At 42.3% G+C, this 23,825-nt stretch overlaps 1 protein-coding gene across 3 annotated transcripts in view; it reads right to left on the reverse strand.

Moving 5' to 3' along the window:
* The window catches only part of LOC115411479 (histone-lysine N-methyltransferase 2C-like), a 172,205-nt gene that overhangs the window by 90,365 nt on the left and 58,015 nt on the right, over nt 1–23,825 (reverse strand). For all 3 annotated transcript variants that reach the window (XM_030123628.1, XM_030123625.1, XM_030123627.1), the window contains exons 14-29: nt 23,538–23,705; nt 22,052–22,689; nt 21,081–21,188; nt 19,997–20,122; nt 19,075–19,194; nt 18,895–18,999; nt 18,593–18,697; nt 18,324–18,505; nt 17,502–17,666; nt 14,745–14,854; nt 14,585–14,647; nt 14,395–14,497; nt 2,460–2,557; nt 2,132–2,260; nt 266–373; nt 40–164 (exon numbers count right to left, since the gene is read on the reverse strand). In XM_030123628.1, coding sequence (XP_029979488.1) covers nt 40–164; nt 266–373; nt 2,132–2,260; nt 2,460–2,557; nt 14,395–14,497; nt 14,585–14,647; nt 14,745–14,854; nt 17,502–17,666; nt 18,324–18,505; nt 18,593–18,697; nt 18,895–18,999; nt 19,075–19,194; nt 19,997–20,122; nt 21,081–21,188; nt 22,052–22,689; nt 23,538–23,705 — 2,453 coding nt within the window. The remainder of the gene's footprint in view (nt 1–39; nt 165–265; nt 374–2,131; nt 2,261–2,459; nt 2,558–14,394; nt 14,498–14,584; nt 14,648–14,744; nt 14,855–17,501; nt 17,667–18,323; nt 18,506–18,592; nt 18,698–18,894; nt 19,000–19,074; nt 19,195–19,996; nt 20,123–21,080; nt 21,189–22,051; nt 22,690–23,537; nt 23,706–23,825) is intronic.

A 23,825-nucleotide genomic window follows, 5' to 3' on the forward strand; every position in this document is an offset into this window, starting at 1 on the left:
TGCCAGGGTGTCTGCATGTGAAATGTGGGTGTTTTTTACCTGTAGGTACGAAGGGAATGTCTCCTCCAGCTTCGTCTTCTTCTTCCTGTACCTCTTCTTTACCTTCTCCATCGTCTGGTCAGCAGAGGGCGCTGTCTCCATGGAAACGTCAGCATCCAACAGGCCTAAGTTCAACACAAACAAGACAGAAAGAAGACGATGATGTACACATTCCTGTAAACACCCCCCCCACTGAACCGGTGGTCCCAGGGCCATGATGGCTCACCTTCGTCTCGGCCTGGCAGCATCTCTGTTGAATCTTTCCGACACAGTTTGATGCGACTTGGACCTCCGGCCTTCCCTCCTCGCTGACGGACCATGAAACCCCCGATACCTAATGAAAATGGACAAATCATGTCTTATACTACACCCAAGCAAACGTGTGTACATCAGGAGTAAACCAGATCCACAGACCATGTGCTTTTATTACAGCACATACCAAACAAACATATATAACATTCAGTTACATCTGAATACCATCCAGTGGAGACTAATCTGCTTTGCCATTTTTTTCCAGTAAGTTTTCAATGACCTCAAGTGGGCCTTAAGTTAAAAAAGGTCGTGGATCCTTGATAGTTAATCCTGTTAACATGTTATATTGATGGAAAACAACTAGACCTCACAGTCCAAGTTCTGCTCAGGTTCTATCACTTCACCTCTGGGACAGTGCGTATTTCAGGGATTTCCGCTCCATCACAAGGCTGAATGTGTTTAAAACCAATAAATGACCACTGAAACAAAGTACAATAACCCAGGTCTAATGATCGAAGGTAAACCCAAGTGAACTTCAATGGGATGTTTTCCAAATTATTGTACACTAGTGGCATTGTACCCATGGTGCCATTGTACGATAGTATGATAAGTAGAAGTTGTCTTCCGCCACTATCCATTTGTAAACTACCATTTAATCATGCGTTGTGCAGCTAATAACTTGAGCCAACATGTGAGGCATGAAGGGAAGAGCATAGGTGTGTTTGGTCTGTCCAGTATGATTACATTCAACCAGCAGTAGTGAACTGTAGCCTTCACATGTTAGCATGGTCTGCTAAGCAGTAAAAATGTCATGAACAGCAGCAGAACCACTTCTGAAAATGGAGTATGGCGGCAGGGATGGAGAATTCAAAGTAGACAGAGGCTAAAATCTCCCAGCATACCTCACAACATTTAGTCAGGTAATGTTTCTATTCATTTGGTGAGTTTGGCGGCGATCGGGCCTGTGAAGGCTGAAGAAAATCTGTACAAATGCCCTCCTGTGATGGAACATCGATGGAACACAGAACATGTATTATATAGTAGGATGACAATAACATGGGTCCAATCTCTGCTAATGGAATGAAACAAAAACAGAATTTTCCTTGACCCAAGTCCTCTGAGAACAAGGGAAACGCGTGTATGTGGACATCAGTAGATGTGGAACAGAAACAGTATACTTGAGTAAATAAAGGTGTATGTCCAGGCTGCACCGTATGTGATGTCCAGATTAAAGACTGAGTCATGAAAACACTGAGCCTTGGCTTTGTCTCAATGGTCCAATAGTTATTTCCATGGTTTAGTTTATTGTATTTAACAGGGGCCAAGCACAACTTATCTGTCAAGCCAGAGTTAGTTCAAAACTCATTTGCATATGTGGTCTGTGGGCAGGAAACGACACATTAAAACAAACCTAACGACACACATAAATAATACAGTAGTAAATAAAATGCAACACATCAACACGAGACAAATTCATTCAACAGAACAGTAAAATAGGCTTAAAAATAATGAGGTCAAGAGGCCAGTCAGTGACACTTTCAGAAATATCTTCAGTTTCTTTTTCCCTTTTAATGTCCTTTTCTAATTGTTTTTTAAAGGCTGGATGTGGACTCTTCTGGTTCTGTCTGTGACCTGAATCATCTTCATCCATTCAACACATCGCTCAGACTGAACACTGACATTTAGATTCTCTGCCTGTTTCTAAAACTGCACATGTTCCCAGGCTGATGATAAAACTATGAGGACATGAACATGACTTCAGATCATTAGGTCTTTTTTTTTTGTCACAGCTGAACCTGCAGGTAACAGGTGAGTCACACCTGAGGCTCCACCCTCTCACCTGGCCTGTAGGGTTTCCTCTTTCTCTTCTTGTTGCCATCAGCAACCTCAGGCTCCTTGGTTACGTCATCATCATGGGCGTGGTCTCGTTCGGGGCTTGAATCAGATTTCAGGTCACAGTCCAGGTCACCTGTGGAGACAGCAAGAGGGGGCGGGGTTACAGACAGGTGTGTGTGTGTGTGAGAGTTTGAGTGACTGTGTGTGTGTATGTGTATGAGTGAGTTTGAGTGACTCTGTGTGTGTTAGGGTGTGTGTGAATTTGAGTGACTGTGTGTGTGTGTGTGTGTGTGTGTGTGTGTGTGTGTGTGTGTGTGTGTGTGTGGTGTGACCTCTGTGCTCCTGCTCGGTGGAGGGCTCAGGTTCTGGGGTCTGCAGCACAGACACACTGTTCTGGTTGATGATCCTCAGCTTCAGTTTGGGTTTACACCTGAGCGACAGATAAAGGAGAGCAGCCGGTGACCATCACACATACTCAGGACACAGACTTCCACCACTGTCTCAACACTCACTTTGTTACCTACGATTACTTAGCTGTAGATTCACATTTACACAGAAAGAGTTCTTTCCCTGCCATTGATGAGATTTTCTGTCAGTCTGTTTTCACTGTCACACTGTAGGTGGCAGATCATGTGAATTACTTTCCTTAGTCTAAGAACAAACAGAGAAGCAGCTTTTCCAGAAAAAATGAAGGGCCGGCTGTAAAGTTTTCAGGGGTGTGTGTGGAAACAGAGAGACAGACTATCACAGACGGGAGGAAGACATAATGCCGCGTTTCCACTACATGGTATCAACTCGACCTGACTCGGCCTTTTTGCGTATCCATTTAGAAAAAGGACCCGGAATCTGGTACTACTTTTTTGGTACCACCTCCGCTGAGGTTCCAGGACTGGGGACCAGATACTAAAGGTGACACTGTGTTAACACTGCAGACCTCTGATTGGTCAGAGAGTTGTCTCTGTGACCCAGCCTTTTACAAAAAACAGATGCAGAAGTTTCCAGTAAATCTGTCAGTAGGTGAATCCACATGATGACAGTCTGTAAAACTACACCATGGTTTGTCCAGGAGGTTCAGACGCAAACATTCAGCAGGAGTTTGACCAGACAACAGGCAACCAGTGAGTTTATCAGCAACTGTGAGCAGAGCACACAGAAGGAACGCACCGCATCGCTATGACGACCAGGGACTGGAAAGAGGGAGGATCTGGAATGGAAAGGGTCTGGAATAGGACCTGGTACCAGAGTGGAAAGGGTCTGGAATAGGACCTGGTACCAGAGTGGAGCTGAGTCGAGCCAGTTCTACGTAGTGGAAACGCGGCATAAGAGACATTTATAGTGGACATTCCAGGAGAAGACTGACAACCAGACATGAGACGAGACAAAGGATGCCTGGTCTTCATCTTTTAGACAGTGAGAGTCCAGATTCTGACACTGTGGACACGGAGCAGATTCAACACAGATGTCGTTCTCAGCTCCATAATGCCAGCGGGGACAGATGTAAGCCACTGCTTTAATTGGCCTTCGTATGACATAAATACATACATATATTCATAAATAGATACATAACTAGATGTAAGTATTTACAGATCAAACACAACTAGAATTTAGTGCATTTGTTTCTGTATTGTTTTTGTTGATAATGAGGAATATGGAAGTGTTACATAAAAAAGGCTAAATTAATATGTGAAAGACTCATAACTGATGCATATAAATGTGTAAAGTTTATAAGGAATCTAGTACTTCAGGAGAGGTTTTGTGTAAAGTTTGGTGTGTAGTCTTTGGTGCCCTCTAACATTTATCGGACCGTTGGAATATCTTAGAACTGTTTATTATTAGGGACCCTCTCACTCACAGTGAGAGGCCTTGCCTTGAAAGCAAGGCCCTATTGTTTTTCGTTCGTTTCTTCTTATTATTTTTCCGACATCACTTTAAACTGGAATTTGACCCCCTTAACATATTCAAAAACTCACCAAATTTGGCACGTATGTCAGGCCTGGCGAAAAATTTGATAAAATGTCAAAATTAACCCCATAATTGCCAAAATGTGCTCTCTAGCATCACCTATGTGAAAAAAACCTTAATGGCCCTAGTGGCCAGTAGGAATGTCGTAGAGACATGGAACCAGTGCCAAAATATTAGTTGGATGAAGCACTACAAATGATACACTGACACTCATGACCTAACTCCAACAGGAAGTTCGCAAAATGCCTTTCAAAATAAAATTTCTAAAACTAACTCCTCTGACACCATTTGTCGCATTGACTTCTAAATAGCACCAAAAGATAGAGTAAACCCTTCTCAAAAAAGTGATCTCGCAACTTTTTTAGAACTGCCTTAATTTTTTTTTTGAAGCCCGGAAAGTTGCGATGTCTGGAACCCATTTTTCATTTTGGACTTTTCACCCACATGTTACATATCTATATGTTCAGGGGACTCACCACAACTGTCACATGCAAAAAAATTTGAGATCGGATGTACGGTTATGGATTTATTACAAGTTGTTTGTTTTTATACTTTTTTCCACTTTAAACTGCCATTTGACCCCCTTAACATGCTCCCAAACTCACCAAAGTTGGTATACATGTCATGGCTGGGGAGCACTTTGATACAATATCAAAATTAACCCCTTGGGTGTCAAAATCGACTCTGTAGCACCACCTATGTACTAAAAAACATAAAAAAACTGCCCTAGCAGCCAGTAGGAATGTCACAGAAACATGAAACAAACGCCAAAATGTTGATGTAATCATACACTGACATCCATGAGCTAACTCCAACAGGAAGTTGGCAATCTGCCTTTCAAAGTGAATCTACCTTCCTGCAATTACTGCTTATTCATTTCACACTTTTTTACACAATTTATACATCGTTAAATTTCCAAAAGTCTGCAGAATCCAAAAGTCAAAGAATTTTTGAGATAGGACCCACGGTTATGGAATAATTGTGATTTTTTTCAAGAGTACTATTACTTTCAGTTTACATTTTGAAAAAATTCCCTATGAAAGTCTTACTGGTGCATGTTTGCAGGTGTCTGGGGATGGAGTAGTGGTGAGAACTGCTGCCTATTGTACAGGAGGTCCCTGGTTCAAATCCCAGGCAACACCAAGAATTGATTTGATTTTTTTTCGCCTGCACATTTTAAAACAGGTTTTGCTGCATTGTATTGTGGATATTTGAGATTTTGCACACATTACAAAGTACACGGAGTACATTTTTTCAAAATAAAAGCCTTATTAAAAATACTACATAATGACTATTAAATAACTTCTCCATTTTTATGACAAACGCTCAACTGTTTCTACAGTTTTACTTCATTAAAACTTATTCTCTCACAGACACACACACACACACACACAATAGGGTTTTCCAAAATAAAAGCCTTTAATGTGGTAAATCATGACTTTTATGCTCAACTGTTTGTATAATTTAAATTCATTCAGACTCATTCTATCTCTCTACCACATACACACAGTAGGGTTTTCAAAATAAAAGCCTCATTAAAAAGTGATGGTGGTTTCAGCAGAGGGTTGCTAGTGTTCTGTAGGGATGTAAGGAGGATGGACACTAAAGGATGGGAGCTGGTATCGGGACGGAGAGGTGTGAGTGGAGCTGAGGTGTCGACGGTCGTGGGAGGCGGAACACGCGGTGCGCGGTCGAAAACTCACCAAATTTGGCACACATGTCAGGTCTGGCAGAAAATTTGATAAAATGTAAAAATTATACCCATAGGTGCCAAAATGAGCTCTCTAGTGCCCCGTAGATACACAAAATCGGCCATAGCGCCCAGTAGGAATGTCGTAGAAACATGAAACCAACGCCAAAATTTTCCTCTCATCGAGCCCGACAAATCACACACTGACACTCATGACTTAACTCCAACAGGAAGTTCAGAATTTGCCTTTCAAAATAAAATGCTCAAATTGCAAACTTCCAGTAGGAATGTCGTACACACACAAAACCAACGCCAAAACTTTCGTTTAATTGAGCCCAACAAATCACGTGCTGACACCTATGAGCTATCTCCAACAGGAAGTTCGCAATATGCCTTTCAAAATAAAATTTCTAAAACTAACTCCAATGACACCGTTTGTCGTATTGACTTCTAAATAGCACCAAAAGATAGAGTGAACCCTCCTCACAAAAGTGATCTCATACTTTTTCCAGAACTGTCTTAGTTTTTTTTTTTTTTTTTTTTAGAAGTCCGCAAAGTTGCGATGTTTGGAACTCATTTTTCACTTTGGAGTTTTTCCCCACATGTGACATATCTACACGTTCACGGGACTCACCACAAATCTCACATGCAAAAATTTTTGAGATACGATGTACGGTTATTGATTTATAACAATTTGTTTATTTTCATAATTTTTCAACTTTAGACTGCCATTTGACCCCCTTAACATGCTCCAAAACTCACCAAATTTGCCATGTATGTCATGGCTGGTGAACACTCTCATTCAATATCAAAATTAACCCCTTGGGTGCCAAAATGGACTCTGTAGTGCCACCTTTGTGCTAAAAAACACACAAAATCTGCCCTAGTGGCCAGAAGGAATGTCACAGAAACATGAAACAAATGCCAAAATGTTGGTCTGATTGAGCCGACAAATCATACACTGACACTCATGAGCTAACTCCAACAGGAAGTTGGCAATCTGCCTTTGAAAGTTACTCTACGTTTCTCCAATTACTGCTTATTCATTTCAGACTTTTTTACACAATTTATGCCTCATTAAATTCCCACTAGTCTGCAGAATCCAAAAGTGAAAGAATTTTGCAGATACGACCTACGGTTATGGAATAATCGTGATTTTTTTGAAGAGCATGTTTACTTTCACTTTTCACAATGACAAAATCCCTATATAAGGCTGAGTAGTTCATCCCTATAATTGTCTGAGAATAGACCAGTGGTTAGAGCTCAGGTCTATTGCACAGGAGGCCTGGGTTCAAATCCCAGGAGAGACAAGGAATTTTTTTTTTTTTTTCTTCCCACCTCTCACATTTTAAAACAGGTTTTGCTGCATTATATTGTGGATATTGGACATTTTGCACACATTACAAAGTACACGGAGTACATTTTTTCAAAATAAGCCCTTATTAAAAATATAATGTCTAGTAAATAACTTCTTTTCATTTTTATGACCAAACACTCAACTGTTTGTACAATGTTTCTTCATTCAAAAGTACTCTTTCTCACAGACACACATGCTCACACAATAGGGTTTTTCCAAAATAAAAGCCTTAAATGTCATAAATCATCACTTTTATGCTCAATTATTCATACAATTTCAATTCATTTTTCAAACTGATTCTTTCTCTCACATACAAAACAAATGCACATACACACAGTAGGGTTTCCAAAATAAAAGTCTCCTTTAAAGGTGATGGTGGTTTCAGCAGAGGGTCGCTGGTGTTCTGTACAGATGTAAGGAGGACGGACACTAAAGGGTGGGAACTGGTATGGGGACGGAGAGGTGTGAGTGGAGCTGAGGTGTGGACGGTCACGGGGGCCGGATCGCGCGGGGGGGCGGATCGCCCGGTGCGACGTCCCGCCCAATTATTATTATTATTATTATTATTATTACTATTATTATTATTATTATTATTATTGTAATTGTAATTCTGTTTTGTGATATCGAATACAGTGTTACTGTTTGCAAACAAGAGTCAAAAATGTAAATAGGAATTCAGTATTATCTTGAAAATCAATATCTTTGAAAAAATGAGATTTTCTTAATTTTTTGCTCAAAATGTAATTTCTTCCTGAAAATTACCAATATTCAAATGTTTATACCTCATGAATGAATAAAGTTTGTGTTTAAAAATTGAAGTTCTGTTCTTTCATTTGGTGTATGCAGCATTGACATACTCCTAACAGCATTTTCAGTGGGCCTTCAAAGATTAGAGGATATGACCAAACAGGCTGGCGCTGGCTGGCAACGCACTGGAAAACACTCTGGCAGGGAAAGAGTTAATTATAGTTTACTCAAGGGTTTTTCTGAACCGGGGAACAGGGGCACTGCACCCTCATACTTTCGGCTAGCACCCCCTCACCGAAATTCCAATTTTTTTTTTTTTTTGATTGGTTGCTTTCAGGGGTGAAACAATTCCACGAGTAATTCAAGTACCTCGATTACAAAAAATGATCAAGGAATTTTCTCTGCCTCGAGGAATTGCTTATTTAATTGTAAAGCTCAAAGCACAGCATCTCACATGGACTAATGTGTCACAACGCACCTACGTTACTCAGGCAAAGGAAGATGACAGAAGACACGGAAGTGTTCGGATGAAGCAGCGGGAAGATGAAAGAGACGAGTGAATACAATGATGACGAAAGACAGAAAAAAAACAATAAAAGAGACAGAAAATGTCGGAAGTGTGTGGAAGCATTTCAGACTGAACAGAGGGTGAACACTGTGACATGTACAGTACAGGCCAAAAGTTTGGACACACCTTCTCATTCTTTGCATTTTCTTTATTTTCATGACTATTTACATTGTAGATTCTCACTGAAGGCATCAAAACTATGAATGAACACATGTGGAATTATGTACTTAACAAAAAAGTGTGAAATAACTGAAAACATCTCTTATATTCTAGTTTCTTCAAAGTATCCACCCTTAGCTCTGATGACTGCTTTGCACACTCTTGCCATTCTCTTGATGAGCTTCCAGAGGTAGTCACCTGAAATGGTTTCCTAACAGTCTTGAAGAAGTTCCCACAGATGCTTAGCACTTGTTGGCCCTTTTGCCTTCACTCTGCGGTCCAGCTCACCCCAAACCATCTCGATTGGGTTCAGGTCCGGTGACTGTGGAGGCCAGGTCATCTGGCGCAGCACTCCATCACTCTCCTTCTTGGTCAAATATCCCTCACACAGCCTGGAGGTGTGTTTGGGGTCATTGTCCTGTTGAAACATAAATGATGGTCCAACTAAACGCAGACCGGATGGAATGGCATGTCACTTCAGGATGCTGTGGTAGCCATGCTGATTCAGGTTGCCTTCAATCTTGAATAAATCCCCAACAGCGTCACCAGCAAAGCACCCCCACACCATCACACCTCCCCCTCCATGCTTCACGGTGGGAACCAGGCATGTAGCATCCATCCGTTCACCTTTTCTGCATCGCACAAAGACACGGCGGTTGGATCCAAAGATCTGAAATTTGGACTCATCAGACCAAAGCACAGATTTCCACTGGTCTAATGTCCATTCCTTGGGTTTCTTGGCCCAAATAAATCTCTTGTGTTTGTTGCCTCTCCTGAGCAGTGGTTTCCTAGCAGCTGTTTGACCATGAAGGCCTGATTCACGCAGTCTCCTCTTAACAGTTGTTGTAGAGATGTGTCTGCTGCTAGAGCTCTGTGTGGTATTCATCTGGTCTCTAATCTGAGCTGCTGTTAATTTGCGATTTCTGAGGCTGGTGACTCAGATGAACTTATCTTCAGCATCAGAGGTGACTCTTGGTCTTCCTTTCCTGGGGCGGTCCTCATGTGAGCCAGTTTGGTTGGAGCGCTTGATGGTTTTTGCGACTGCACTTGGGGACACATTCAAAGTTTTTGAAATGTTCTAGACTGACTGACCTTCATTTCTTAAAGTAATGATGGCCACTCGTTTGTCTTTACTTAGCTGATTGGTTCTCGCCATAATATGCATTCTCACAGTTGTCCAATAGGGCTGTCAGCTGTGCATCAACCTGACTTCTGCACAACACAACTGATGGTCCCAACCCCATCAATAAGGCAAGAAATTCCACTAAGTAACCCTGACAAGGCACAGCTATGAAGTGGAAACCATTTCAGGTGACTACCTCTGGAAACTCATCAAGAGAATGCCAAGGGTGTGCAAGGCAGTCATCAGAGCTAAGGGTGGCTACTTTGAAGAAACTAGAATATAAGAGATGTTTTCAGTTATTTCACACTTTTTTGTTAAGTACATAATTCCACATGTGTTCATTCATAGTTTTGATGCCTTCAGTGAGAATCTACAATGTAAATAGTCATGAAAATAAAGAAAATGCGAAGAATGAGAAGGTGTGTCCAAACTTTTGGCCTGTACTGTATGTGTTGTATCACGGCCCTTCCACACAACAGCACATCTGTGATGGAGCATCTGCCCATAAAACACCCAGAATGGAGCGGAGGACCCCAGATAAAATAGAATAAATGTAGCGTAAATCAATGAGATTAACGTTAATATACCTTACTAATATAACGTTAGCCCTGTGGAGGGTTAGGTTTGTGTTTATTATGGAACTGTCGAATGTATGGATAGTTTAGTCCGATTTTCACAAGCACAGACTTGCATACGTGCACCCGTGATTTGAACGGTTAATTTCCCAAAAGCACGGCCAAAATGGTGCACTGGTGGGTTGAAAGTTTCCTCTTACCTTGTCACGGCCGAATTTTGGCAAAATCCAACTACTTTTTGCTAACATGAAGCAGCGGGGGAGGGGTGGAGTTATAGGTTCTGAGACGGACAGAAAAGGTGGGGGGGCCACTCCCTTGATTCTCCTGAATACAGCAGAAATGTGTCAAACTGTTCATGTATGGACTCATTCAAATGTTCTTGCCTCTTCTATGCCACAACACATTCCTGTTAAGTCTAAATTGTAAATTCTGAAACTTACAGCTGCCAAAGTTCAGTTGCACATCAAAAAGGCAATGTTTATGACTTATTTAAAATTTATTAATGCGTTATATTTTTGATACTAACAAGAAATACTAAGTTGAAAGTAATTAAATTTCATTTATTTTTATCTGTATTTGCAATTGCCTCTCTGGAAATGTTGCTAGTCAAGAAAATACATTTTGTTGCGTATGCACAATATGAATGTAACAAAAGGGTTAATTATCAAAAAAAAAAAAAAAAGGAAAGCAATTGGTCCTTCATTATTCAGTGAAATAACTTATTTCCTCTTGTGTACTTATAATTGCTCTTTAACCAAGCAAAAACAAGTTTTATCCGATTACTCGATTAATCGAAGGAATTTTCAGTAGAATACTCAAATTCTAAAATATTTGATAGCTGCAGCCCTAGTTGCTTTAAAAAATTGCAGGAGGGCCACTAGAGTTACAATATCCCTCTCAGATAGACTCAGAATGTTCTATTTTTACCTCAGTTTTTCAAAGGGAAACCCCCCCTTCTGCACCACCCGCCCCCCCGCTTGGTCGCTTCGCTCCCTCACCTACCTGTGCTCCCTCTTACTAATTTTTTCTAGAAAAACCCCTGTAACCTCTTCCTTCCACCAAACTAGTGTTAATTTCACCGAGTTCCAAAGCTTAGAACTGAAGAACCACAAGGACTAAATTAATCAATGACACTTCAGGTAATAACCTCTAGTTTCAAAACATTTCCTTTTTTAGTTTGTGGATAAAATACAACCTCAACGACATCAGGTTCAATTTAGCTGAAACTGTTTTTCCTTTGATTCTTTGAATATGAATATAATTAATGTGACCTCATGATAGCAGGTAGGTAACAGGTAGGACCCCAGACCCATTAGCTTCAATCACTTCTCATGTAAAACTTGAACTAACACTCAAACTAGATAAAATAAATAAGTACAGGGTTATTCAAAAAGAATGAACCGATTTCATGACGCATTGCTTCGGTTCTCAAGCATCGTCATGGAATGAGTCAGTGACCATTTGAAAGAGGAGTTTTATCAGTTTATGCCCCACAGCTACCCACTAACCTCGATGACCTTAAACGTCCAATAACAACAGCGATCAACTCAGTGGATGTTGATCTGCTGATACGCGTCTGGGAGGAGTTCTCTTATTGCATTGATGTTGTCTGTGCTGCAGGTGGTGGACACAGTGAACACAGGCAGGAAATAAAAGCTGACTGTGAGTAGAATACTTGTGACTGGGCTGAAGTTTTCAATTGCTTTTCCTTATTAAAATATTGCGTAATGAAATCGGTTCATTCCTTTTGAATGACCCTGTAAATAACTAAATAAAAACCCAACTAAAACTAGGGCTGTGTATCGGCAAGAATGTGGCGATACAATACAAATCCCAATACTTAGGATCATGATACGATATATCACGGTATATCACAATACTGTTAAATAGGCAATTTTTTTTATTGGTTTTGTTTCTTTTTTAAAAGATTATTTCCTGGAAGAAAACAATTCCAGCATAAATCTGCACAAATACTAAACACATTTTTATTTGATCCCAACAGGATCTAATGTTTTATCACAAAATGTTCAAAATGTGTTCAAACTGAAATTCTGTTTTATAGACATTCCAGTTTCAGATCCTGTTCAAATGTTCTGATTCTATTAGTTTACAACTAGCATCAGAACAGTATTTGAGTTCAGTCTCAACAAAGGAATGAACATTATTGAATAAAAGAATTGTGAAATAAGAATAAACAAAAAAAGAAAAAGAAAAAAACAAAAATTAACCTCCACAATATCTGCATTTAAATAAATGCCTAAAAATATCGATGCAGTATTGTGAAACTAGACAATTTCCACACACGGAAATCGTGAGAGGGGCTCGGGGGTCGGGGGCACGACGTCAGTTCTATTCCGAGGTCGTTCATGACAACAGGTCCCACTCGCGATCGCAAGGTCGCGTCCACGTCCAGGCCAAAGCGGCGCACAGCCGAGGCAAATTTCTGGGACCACTAGTTGGTGCTATGAATCAGATTCAATATCGTTGAGTCAATTTTTTTCGAGGCAGGAGCAACATCAACTAGGTCAAGTTTGGTGCTGATTGGACCAAAAATGACAGAGTTACCGTGCGGGACCACTAAGTGGCACTGTGGGCCAGATTCAGTATTTTGTTCAGAGCGGGAGCAACATTAACCACATCAAGTTTGGTCTTGATTGGACAAAAAAATGACAGAGTTACCGTGGGGGACCACTAGGTGGCAGTATCAGTCAGATTTAGAATCATTTCATTTAAGGCTGGACAAACATTAACCAGGTCAAGTTTGGTGCTGATTGGACCAAAAATGACAGTTACCGTACGGGACCACTAGGTGGCAGAATCAGTCTAATTTAGTATCATTTCATTCAGTCAGTATTTACAGCTTACCATAAAACCGTAAAAGATAGCTGAAAACTGAAATGACCATGAGCGTCAGACAGACCTGGGGAACACACAGATGTATTTTTTTTTTCCTGTACTGTGAGATATGACTGAGTTAGGGCAGTGTAAAAACAGTCAACTGACCAAGACAAGAAGGAATCTGATATAATGGAGAGTTAATGGAGGAAAGAAGGCATGAGCCTCCAAACTAGTGCCTGTCATTTCACTTTAAAAAGAGCTAGGTCTTCAAACATGGGTTCATATGAAGCCCAGGAACCATGGCTACGTTTTTGGAAAATATCATTTGCCTGCGATGTATCATTTGTTCAGGAAGATGAGTTATTCAGAGAATTTTCAGTTGAATTTTCTCTGCTCTTACACTCTAGCGTGATGACATCACACACTAACTCAGGAAATTTTGACAATTTTCACTCAACCCAGGGGTTTTTGAAGACTCACCTATTGAAAACCGTAAACCCCATCCTCATACCAAGTACATTCATGCGGAGAGGACAAAAATGCCTGCGTTTTAAAGTTTAAATGAAGTCTGTAGGTCAAAGTATGGCGAAGTGGTAGCGGTCAGAAAAAAGTGGACTTTTCTGGCTGATTTTTTCCTCTCCCCATTCATTTCTATGGGACTTTTTACCTCCGCCAAGGAGGTTATGTTTTTGCCAGGGTTTGTTTGTTTGTTTGTTTGTCTGTCCGTTAGTGTGCAACATAACTCAAAAAGTTAAGGACAGATTTGGATGAAATTTTCAGGGTTTGTTGGAAATGGGATAAGGAAGAAATGATTACATTTTGGTGGTGATCGGGGGTGGGGGGGCCCACGGGGGGGGCCACTGATCACCCTTGGCGGAGGTCTGCGCTCTCCGAGTGCTTCTAGTTTTGCATGTTTTTTGCGAATAACTGCAAAAAATTCGCAAATGTCTACAAAAATAACTATTCCCAATGAAACCGCACATTTTGATGTATAATTTGCAGGTGTCATCACAACGCCCGAGGCTGTATTAACGGACGAAATTTTGTCCGGAAGATGAAGATGATGAAGAAGATAAATAAACATGCAGAAGAACAATAGGTGCTCGTGTCGATGCCCGAGCCCCGAATGAAATATCACGATATATTGCAGAACTAGTCAATTAACGTAAATAAGAGTTCAAGTGAGACTGAGTTCAGTGAATCCTGCTGAACAGATCTGGCCTCCAAGTCTGGAATGGTGGTTCATACCTGCGATACCTGCGAGGGGAGGTCAAAGGTTCAACCAGAGACTGGAGGTGAGACAGGCCCGACTCTGTGAGACACACTCCGTCCTGCGTGTACGTCTTAGTGTCTGTACACACACACACACACACAGCATAAATACAACAGCATTGATTCGACAGTCTGGGACGCAGTTAAGAGCAGAACGGGGACTGACCGGGCTCTCTGGTCCTGGAGATGATCTGGGCCATGTATGGAGAATCAAAAGTGTCCGCCCTCCCTGGAAAACACACACACTCTCAGATTCCTCATTCCCATATGTGTGTCTGTCCCACACATCCTCTTCAACACAGGTTGATATCAAATATGGACGTTACCGTATGAGCTGCGGCCGTGAGTCTTACACAGCGAACAGTCGAAACCTTCATCTGCGGCCAACTCCACTTCATCCTCTGTGGTCAGACCCTGGCATGCAGCGTGAACCCACCTACAAACATCGGATTCTGGTCATGAGGGAACTTCAGCAGATTCATGTGGCTGTACACGATGGAAACACTTTCACAAAGTCTAATGAGTCCCTCAGAACCAGATCAAATATAATGACATGGGTCACATTTATGACACTTCAGTGAAGAACACCTTTTTATCCGTCATTTGTTTTCATGTGATCCAATCTGAGGTCCACGTTAACCCTAGTCCTGTAGGAGGGGCTATAGCTTTTCTAACAGACTCCACTCATCTGCTCCTCTTTTCAAAAAATTCAAACTTCTTCCAGTTTTTGATGTCAGTATTTACCAGACCTGTGTCTTCATGTACAAATATGGTCACTTAACTCATATTCTTCCCAAAGTTTTTCAGAATTTCTTTATGCTGTCCTCTGTTATTCACAATTATCCTACACGACATTCAAGCAAATTTGAGCTTCCGTACTGCCGAACTTCTGTCAGTATTCTCTGAAATATGGTGGACCAAATCTGTGGAATAATCAACGACCTGAACTTCAGCCAACATCTTCTTTATCATTGTTTTAAAAGTATCTGAAAAGGACTATAATTCGTGAAAAAACGTAAGGCTATATATCATTTGCTTTGTATTTGATGATTTGTAATGTGATTTGCATGTTTATTGTTTTTACTTTAGTTTATTGATTCAGTTATATTGTATTTTTAATCATTTTTTTCTTGAGTATTGTTCACTTCTGGGGAGGTATTCATATAAGCCTGTTTTGGCTTCTAACCTCTCCTGCACAATGATGTTACTGTGTGAATGTTTTTGTTTTTTTGCTGTTTTATGATGTGCAAATAAGTAAATAAATAAATATAGAGGACGCCATTACTGAACACTGATATCATACCTGTTATTCACCTGGACTTATACACCTAGATGGTCTTTTACTTGAAGCGTGTTTCCACCACAGGAACTTCAGGGTAGCTTTTTGGGGGCGTGTCTCCACAGCAGGAACCGCCCCCACAGATCAAATTATAGGAAACTTTACAGTAACCTAACTCACTACTGATTTGAAATGATGTTTTTAAAAGACTGTAATTATCAATGATATTGGACATTTGAAAGAGATAACTAGTTGGCAACAAAACAACAAATTACACTAATTTTGTGGTTTAATTTCATAGAGTATCTGCAGGTTTCATGAAGCTGAATTTATGACTTATTAAGATGTTTTTCTTATCATCTTTGGTCAAATTTCATTCCATCCATTCATATAAACATTAGTCCAGCAGACCTCATAGTGTTGAATCAGCCTGAACCACATTTATATCTACTAACATTACATTTTACATTTGTCCACAACAAACATTTCTTCTACTGGTGTTCAAACTACTGAAGCTCATACCTGAATCTTTACCCATGGATCCCACACCCATGAACCCCCCCACACCCATGGACGCCCTCCACCTATGAACCCGAAAATATAGTAACATCATTTATTGTGTCTGTGGGATTTATAAAGACCTTTGATTGTCAGATTTAAAGGTGCTGGAGACTTTGTGACCAGTTTTTCCTCAGATCTGTCCATCCTCAGTCATATCCTCAGTATCATGAATCTGTTCGTCTGTCTGTCATTCCTCAGCTGAATCTCTTGCATTACAGTGAACAGTTTCTTAGTTCCATCCACCACAAACAAACCATGTGTTTACAGAGTCGGGAGGTCACTCGGGCATCTTCAGAATTTTGTTGCGACGTGCATTGTGGGAAGCAAAGGCTTGCGCAGCTGCTTGACAGCGGCAGTGCAACCATATAATATTATATGGATGAAACAAGCACGACGCGGAAACGGCTGAAATGCAGAAACGGCTGGAGGAATATGCATAGAGGGAAGGGAGTTCCTGCCGTTTCCGCATTGTGTTTTTAGCAGCTGCTGCTGTCAGGCGGCAGCACGAACCGGTGTTTCCCACAATGTACGTCGCGACAAAATTCCGAAGATGCCCGAGTGACCTACTGGCTCTATTTGTAAACACATGGTTTGTTTGTGGTGGATGGAACTAAGAAACTGTTCACTGTGAGGAAGAGATTCAGCTGAGGAATGACAGACAGATGAACAGATTCATGATACTGAGGATAGGACTGAGGACGGACAGATCTGAGGAAAAACTGGTCACGAAAGTCTCTAGCACCTTTAAGGACAATTAAGGTCTTCAATTAGGAAAAATCTACGACTTTTTAAGGATCCACAGACATCCTGATTTATGCTCATCTTATCTCACTAAGTTACTGTGCTTGTTTCATTAAAAACACACCATGTTCATGTCATTAGTGACATGGTAAAGGAGACTGCACAATATTTCAGTTCAGTGGAATACACCACAGTGTATCACTAATAGGAAACACTGTTTCAGAGTCAGCTTCATGACTTTGAACTGCCTCTGCTGTCCACTGTTACATAATATATGTGACGTCTAATCTCCTGTTAGCTCCATAATCACGACTAACCAGCAACCTAAAAACACCTCAGACAGTTCATTTAAGGGTGTCTGCCCCCTACTGGTCACAAAGTGTAAGAACACCAGTTTTTCCAATAAATCCAGGTGAATTCCAGACTTTCTATCAGCTTCTCTGTTTGGTGTTTGTCCTCGTCCATGTAGACAGGTGTGTAGTGTGTGTTCTATTTGTAATACCTGTCACACTGCTGACACTGCAGTATGAGGTCGTCCTGCGAATACTGTCTCTGACACAGTGGACAGCGGCTCAGGCTGGAACACGGTCCACAGCGACTGTAGTTATTCTGCCACTCACAGTGAAGACCTGGGGAGGTGGAGCCACACTGGACACACCACACACACCTGGACACACACACAGACACACACACACACTGTTAGCTGGACCAACAAGTGTTCAGAAAATGCAAACCTCCTCCAGTCACCCTGAACAGTGTGCATGTGTGGATCGACTATTTCTGCTGAAATTCAACAGTTTCCAGGTTGTTCCATACAGCAGAAACAGTTGCAGCTTGGTACCAGTCATGTGTCTGTCCAATTACATTCAATTCACATCAATATTTGTTGAGTTACAATGAAAAATATGTGGTAAATGGGATTTTCAATATTCCATGTAAATGTTCACAGAGTCCACATTCCACAGTGGATGTGGACAATTTAGTTCCACATACAAGAGATTGTTCTAAGCTACAGGTGGATCCAACTGGAGGAGAATCGGAGTCGTTTGGAATTTTGGAAAATTGCTCAATGACAGATAGGAAAATTGTAGATGTTGTGACCTTGCTGTGACCTTGAACTTTGTCCTACTGGGACCAAAATTTAATGGGTTGGTCCCAGGGCCTAGGCCTATCTGTGGGGAAGATTTGGGAAAGATGGGTGGAAGAGTTTTACACTAAAGATGAAAACAAATAAACAAACACACAAAGCAAAGTGATCACAATACCTCCTGGTGGAGGGAATAACGGACGGACTGACAGACAAGTGTGTAACAGGTGAACCCACCACTTGCACTTCCATGCTCCTTTGGGCACTGTGTGGAGGGGCGGCTTCAGGCAGTAAGTGTGGTAACTGATGTCACAGTCATCACATAGCAACAATCGCCCAGGGTCACTGGCCTCGCCACACGCCTCGCACACTGTACACTCCAAACAGCGCCACCCTTTGGTCAAGACGACCCGTGTGATCTGGATGAGACACCAGACGAGACCCAGGTTGTATGTAAGGTCATGTACAGTGTATTACTGTTAATCCAGAGGCGGATGTGCACTGACCTTGACGTTGACACAGTAAGGATGGTAACACTGTCCACACTGGGAACACGCCAAGAGTCGGCCTTCAGCTCCCTGACCAAAACTACCGCACACCACGCACATGTCCTGAACACACACTGCTTCCGTTAACACATTATGTCCATTAAGTCATCTACACATTCAACACCTAAAACTATTTATCACAACAAATTATCGTTTTACATCCAATCATCCATAAATAAAATTAAAAATACACTGTTTGCTCTTTGCTACCAAACTAAACGTTCCAGAGGTGCTCAAACACTTGTCTGTGGACCCCGTACCTGTTTGAGGGTGAAGTGGTCTGACGTGGAGAACATCACCACTGTGTTGTGCATGGAGTTCTCCTCGTCCTCCTTCATTTGAAACGACTCCACAAAGCCACCCATCTGAAACAGATCCATCCAGTCAACCCCTGGTCTGACAGCCTGATGTTTAATGTGACAACATGTGTGTGTTCGTACTACAGGAGACACTGCCAGGCTGTCTTGAGTCTTTAGCCGACTCCTTCCTCGACCTCCTCTTCCTCCGCCCACACCGCCTCCTCGGGACCGCCTCCTGCCTGGGAAACCTGAACTGCGACCCTGGAAGACGGAGGTCGAAGAAAGAGGAGTAACATCACATTTCAACTGGTACAAATAAAGGATGTTTTCATCAGACATGTTCCTTTTAATTGTCGTTCTGTTGCTTATGAGGCTGGTAATCACTGTGCTGAACCAGGATCTGATCCATAAATTAAACAGATGATTTGGACGCCTGGGGACACACTGATGTGTTTCCAAACAAGTCTACGGTCGAGGGATGCACCGCCAGACCATTTCAATAACAATACCGGGACTCTGATCTGGTTTTATCGGCTGACACTGATACAATATTCTACTGGAGTTAGACCAATTAATCTGAAAAAATGCAGTGTTTTTATTGGTATGAGCTGAGGTTGGCTCTGATAGTTGTCGATGGAACTTTAGAAGTGGAAATACTGACTGTAAGGGAAACCATTGTGAAAGAGAATGAACTGATTAAACTACCATGGCAAAATATTTCTGTACAGGTTGTTAGAAATGGAGAGAACTGCATGGAATCTAACAGGTACATCCCTACAACCTGAGGGGTCATATCTTACACAACGTTACATCCATTTGAGTCTGTGCATTGTTTGACTGTAAACACAAAGCACTGTTCGTAAGCTCTGTCCTCCACTCACAGCCCATAATATCAATAATAAAAACAATCATCATCATCATCAGTGGACAGCGAGCTGGTGAACAGGTCAAGCAGAGTTCGTGAGTCAGGGAGCAGCTGATTCTAATGCCGCCGCTGCCCAGACGGGTGGAGTTAGTGAGCAGGGTCAGTTCACACAAACACATCACAACTGAGCTTCTTTACCACTTTCATGCTCCAGAGGGGGGAGTCCGGGGGGCGGGGCTTAGGGCTGTCCCACCCTCCCTCCCCAGTGGAATCCTGGGAGGATGAGAGGGGGCTGACGGCCCTGCGGTGACTCCACCACGAACCCTGAGTTAGGGAGGAGGAGGAAGAAGTAGAAGAACAGGAAGAGAATGAGGAAGAAGATGAAGAAGAACAAAGAGAAGGAGGGCCGTGGAAGAGGAGGAAGAAGAATAGAAAGAGGAGGGGTTGGATGGAGGAGGAGGAGGAGGAAGAGGGGAACAAAATGCAGTAACATAAATGCAACAGCCACAAAACAAAAAGTCAAACTCAAACAGAAAAATAAACCAAGCAAACCCAAAAAATGTCAACGAGATGGTGTTACCATGACAACCATGACATGCAACCAGTTAGACAGAACAAATACTGGGGGAAAGGTAGAAATACTGATTCAATTGAGTGAAGACTTTGAAGTCACACAGTCAAACACAAAACATGATCATCAGGGAGAGGATGAACAGCTGCCTATGGACATAAGCACTATGATTCCCAGGGTGCATTGGAGCCAAACACATCCGATCACAGAGCGTCAGGTTCTATGTAGAGAACCTGACTAAACATTCAGTAGATAAATCACTTGAGTTACTGATTCTGAATCAGTCTGAGATTAAATTCAGTTGTTGACTGTCATCTGCAGATTAGCAGCAGCTGAGACTCATGGGTACTGTAGTGTAAGAAGTAAAAAAACTGAAAGAAATAAGGTGTCATCTTCTGAAATCATCTGTAAAGAAGGGAAGGGGTATTTGAGGACACATAACACAGCAGCTTCATGCAGTGTTACACTGATTGCAAATCAAACTAATCATGCTGACAATGAATGCTTGTTAGTAAATGACATGACGAGGAAGAAGAGGGAGATGATGAAGAGAAGGAGTGGCTGGAACTACACAGCTGGTACTGCTGGATCAGAGCTGACAGAGAAAGGACAAAGGAGGACCCCACACCTGATTCCACTGCTCTGTTTACCTGATGATGGGCCAATTTAAGCCACAGAAACATCAGAATACAGAGGTTAAAGGTCACATACCTGCTTCACCCTGGCTCTGCCAGGGGAGAATTTCCGCTTGGTGATGGCCGGTTTCCCCATCCCTATTTTAGGAGTCAGGGGGATCACTGTAGTGGGAGGAGGTTGGGGCTGAGGAAGGGAAAAAACACACCCATTATAAAACCTCCAACCGTGTAGAAGGTAACCTGACTGACTGGACTAATGAAGGTGTTTCATCTTCATCTCTACACTGATAATAATGTGAGTTGTGGGATTTTTATAAGTTTTCATAACCTTTGTTGCCATGGCTATGTGACACTTAGGGTTGTAACCATGTCATGGTGTTACGTTTAATCGCAATTTTAAGTGTCACGGTTAATTAATCATCAAGGCTGCCAAAAACAGTCTCATAAAATAGAGCAGACTAAGAGTAGAACCAAAGACACGCCAATATATGTGCTTCCCCCATGGAACGAAAGCAATGTTATAGAAGCACTGCATTCATCATTCCACGAGTGAAAATGACAGAGAAGAAACAAGCTGACCGTCTGTCTGAAACAGATGGTTCACAAATTCAGACGTAAATATATTTTCAATGCGGGCTCACTTCCGTTTCCATACAGTTTGCATTCGCTACCATCATCTACGCAGCTTTAGGCTGCCATTGCACAACCCGTTCCCATTCACAACACACATTCTGGCTGCTTAGCTTTCGTACAGTAAGGCCATTCTTCTCCAGCAGCTCAGACAAGCTTTGGGAGGATTCACTTCTGAATTGATGCAGTAAACACGCTCTGTTCGACCCCAAAGGAAACGACATAAAATAGTCTGTTGCTTCATAACAGCGGGAGACATGGAGGAATTAGTAACACACATTAAGTTTCATTTTCATGGGGGTGCAGTCCAAGTATAAACCCACAAAATAATCATAGTAATCATGAAACCGCGATTATTTGTCTGACAATAATTGTAGCACCAAAATCTCTAATCGTTACATCCATAGTGACACTCACCTTGAGGGGTGGAGACTCCCGGACAACAGGGGAGGCCCTAAGGGGAGGAGTCAGCGGCGACAGTGGAGGGGGGGTGATGGGAGCCCTGTTGGGGGAGGTCTCAGGAGATGCCTCGGTGGAGAAGGGGGACTGTCGGAGCCTGATCGACAGGTCATCTGATGGCCTGGAGGAGCAGGGGGGAGGCCTGAGACTCCGCCCCTTCCCTCGGCGGGGAAGGGGAGGTGGGCTTGGGGAGGACAGGTGAGTCGCCATCAACTCCATCACCTCCATGTCCAGAGAGTGGTCCAGGTCCAAGACTGGGCTCACCGGGTCCTCCTCCTCATCCTCCTCTTCCTCCTCCTCCTCTACATCTGATTGGTCCTCCTGCTCAGCCCCCTCCCCCTCCTTCTCCTGTATTGGCTCTTCCTCCTTCCCCGAAGGCTCAGCTTGTGATTGGTGCTTATCTTTGGTGTGTTCAAACAGGCTCTGTGATTGGTTCTGGTCCTTACAGGAAGGTGGGGAGCAGGGGGAGGCCTCCTTAGAGCCAGCTCCAGGAGGAGAGGGGGAAGAGGCTAAGGCAGAGTATGGTGTGGGGAGGAGGGGAGAGCGAGGAGGAGGGGACTGGTGGTCTTCAGGGAGATCAGAGGTCAGCTGCACTTCTACAAACATAAAAACACACAAGGTATCAGCGTTACATCACCTGGTGAGGGTCACGTGACCACAGAAGACCACTGCCGACTTAAACCAAAACAGGAACAAAAAGACACGATGGTTTCATGAGGAGTCAACAGAGACCGGGACACCAGCAGCACAGCCTGAAGTCAGATGAACACCACAGAGTACAACCTGAACTGGTTCAGTCCTGACCTCTAATCTTCTATTTCAACCTTTCTTCACACCATGACTTTTGTGGGAACAGTATGACTTTTTTCTGTTGCAGTATTAGGAATCTCGTCACACATTGATGCAACTTTTCCTTTCAATATCACAACTTTTGATAATGACTGGATTGATCCTCAACATTCATTCATTCATTCATTTTCTGAACCCGCTTTATCCTCACTAGGGTCATGGGGGACGCTTGGAGCCTATCCCAGCTACATAGGGGCGAAGGCGGGGTTCACCCTGGACAAATCACCAGTTCATCGCAGGGCTGAACATATAGAGACAAACAAACAATCACTCTCACATTCACACCTATGGGCAATTTAGATTAACCAATTAACCTACTGGTGCATATTTTTGGATGGTGGGAGGAAGCCGGAGTACCCGGAGAGAACCCACACAGACACGGGGATCCTCAACATATTACAGCATTTTTTTTTCTTGTAGCAATGCAACGTTTTCTTGCACTACTATGACCTCTTTTGCAGTGATGCAACTCTAGTCTCAGAATATTCCAATTTTTCTCTCGTGTAGTCTGGCTTGTCGTGTGTTATTCCACTTTAAAAACTGTGAAGTGAGTAAACTAAAGTCATACTGACTGATGCATTAATGTGTTTCATACCTGAAGGAAGACACCTTGAGCTGCTCAGATCCTCCTGGTTCTCCTGGTCTTCTACTTCTCCTTGTTCCGTCCTCTCATCAGGCTTCTCCTCTGATTTCAGGTCCTCCATCTCCATATCCTCCTCAGGATTCCTCTTCATCTCCTCATTCTCCTCAGCTACAGCCATGCCTGAAAATGCAATGTATATTTTTTGTTCATACCTAATTTATCCAGGAAGGTTCCACTGAGATACAAGATCTCTTCTTCCACAGTCACATAGGCAGCCGCAATATTTAAACCTAAACATAA

The sequence above is a fragment of the Sphaeramia orbicularis genome, chromosome 20 (assembly GCF_902148855.1).
Source record: "Sphaeramia orbicularis chromosome 20, fSphaOr1.1, whole genome shotgun sequence".
Taxonomy (NCBI): Eukaryota; Metazoa; Chordata; class Actinopteri; order Kurtiformes; family Apogonidae; genus Sphaeramia; species Sphaeramia orbicularis.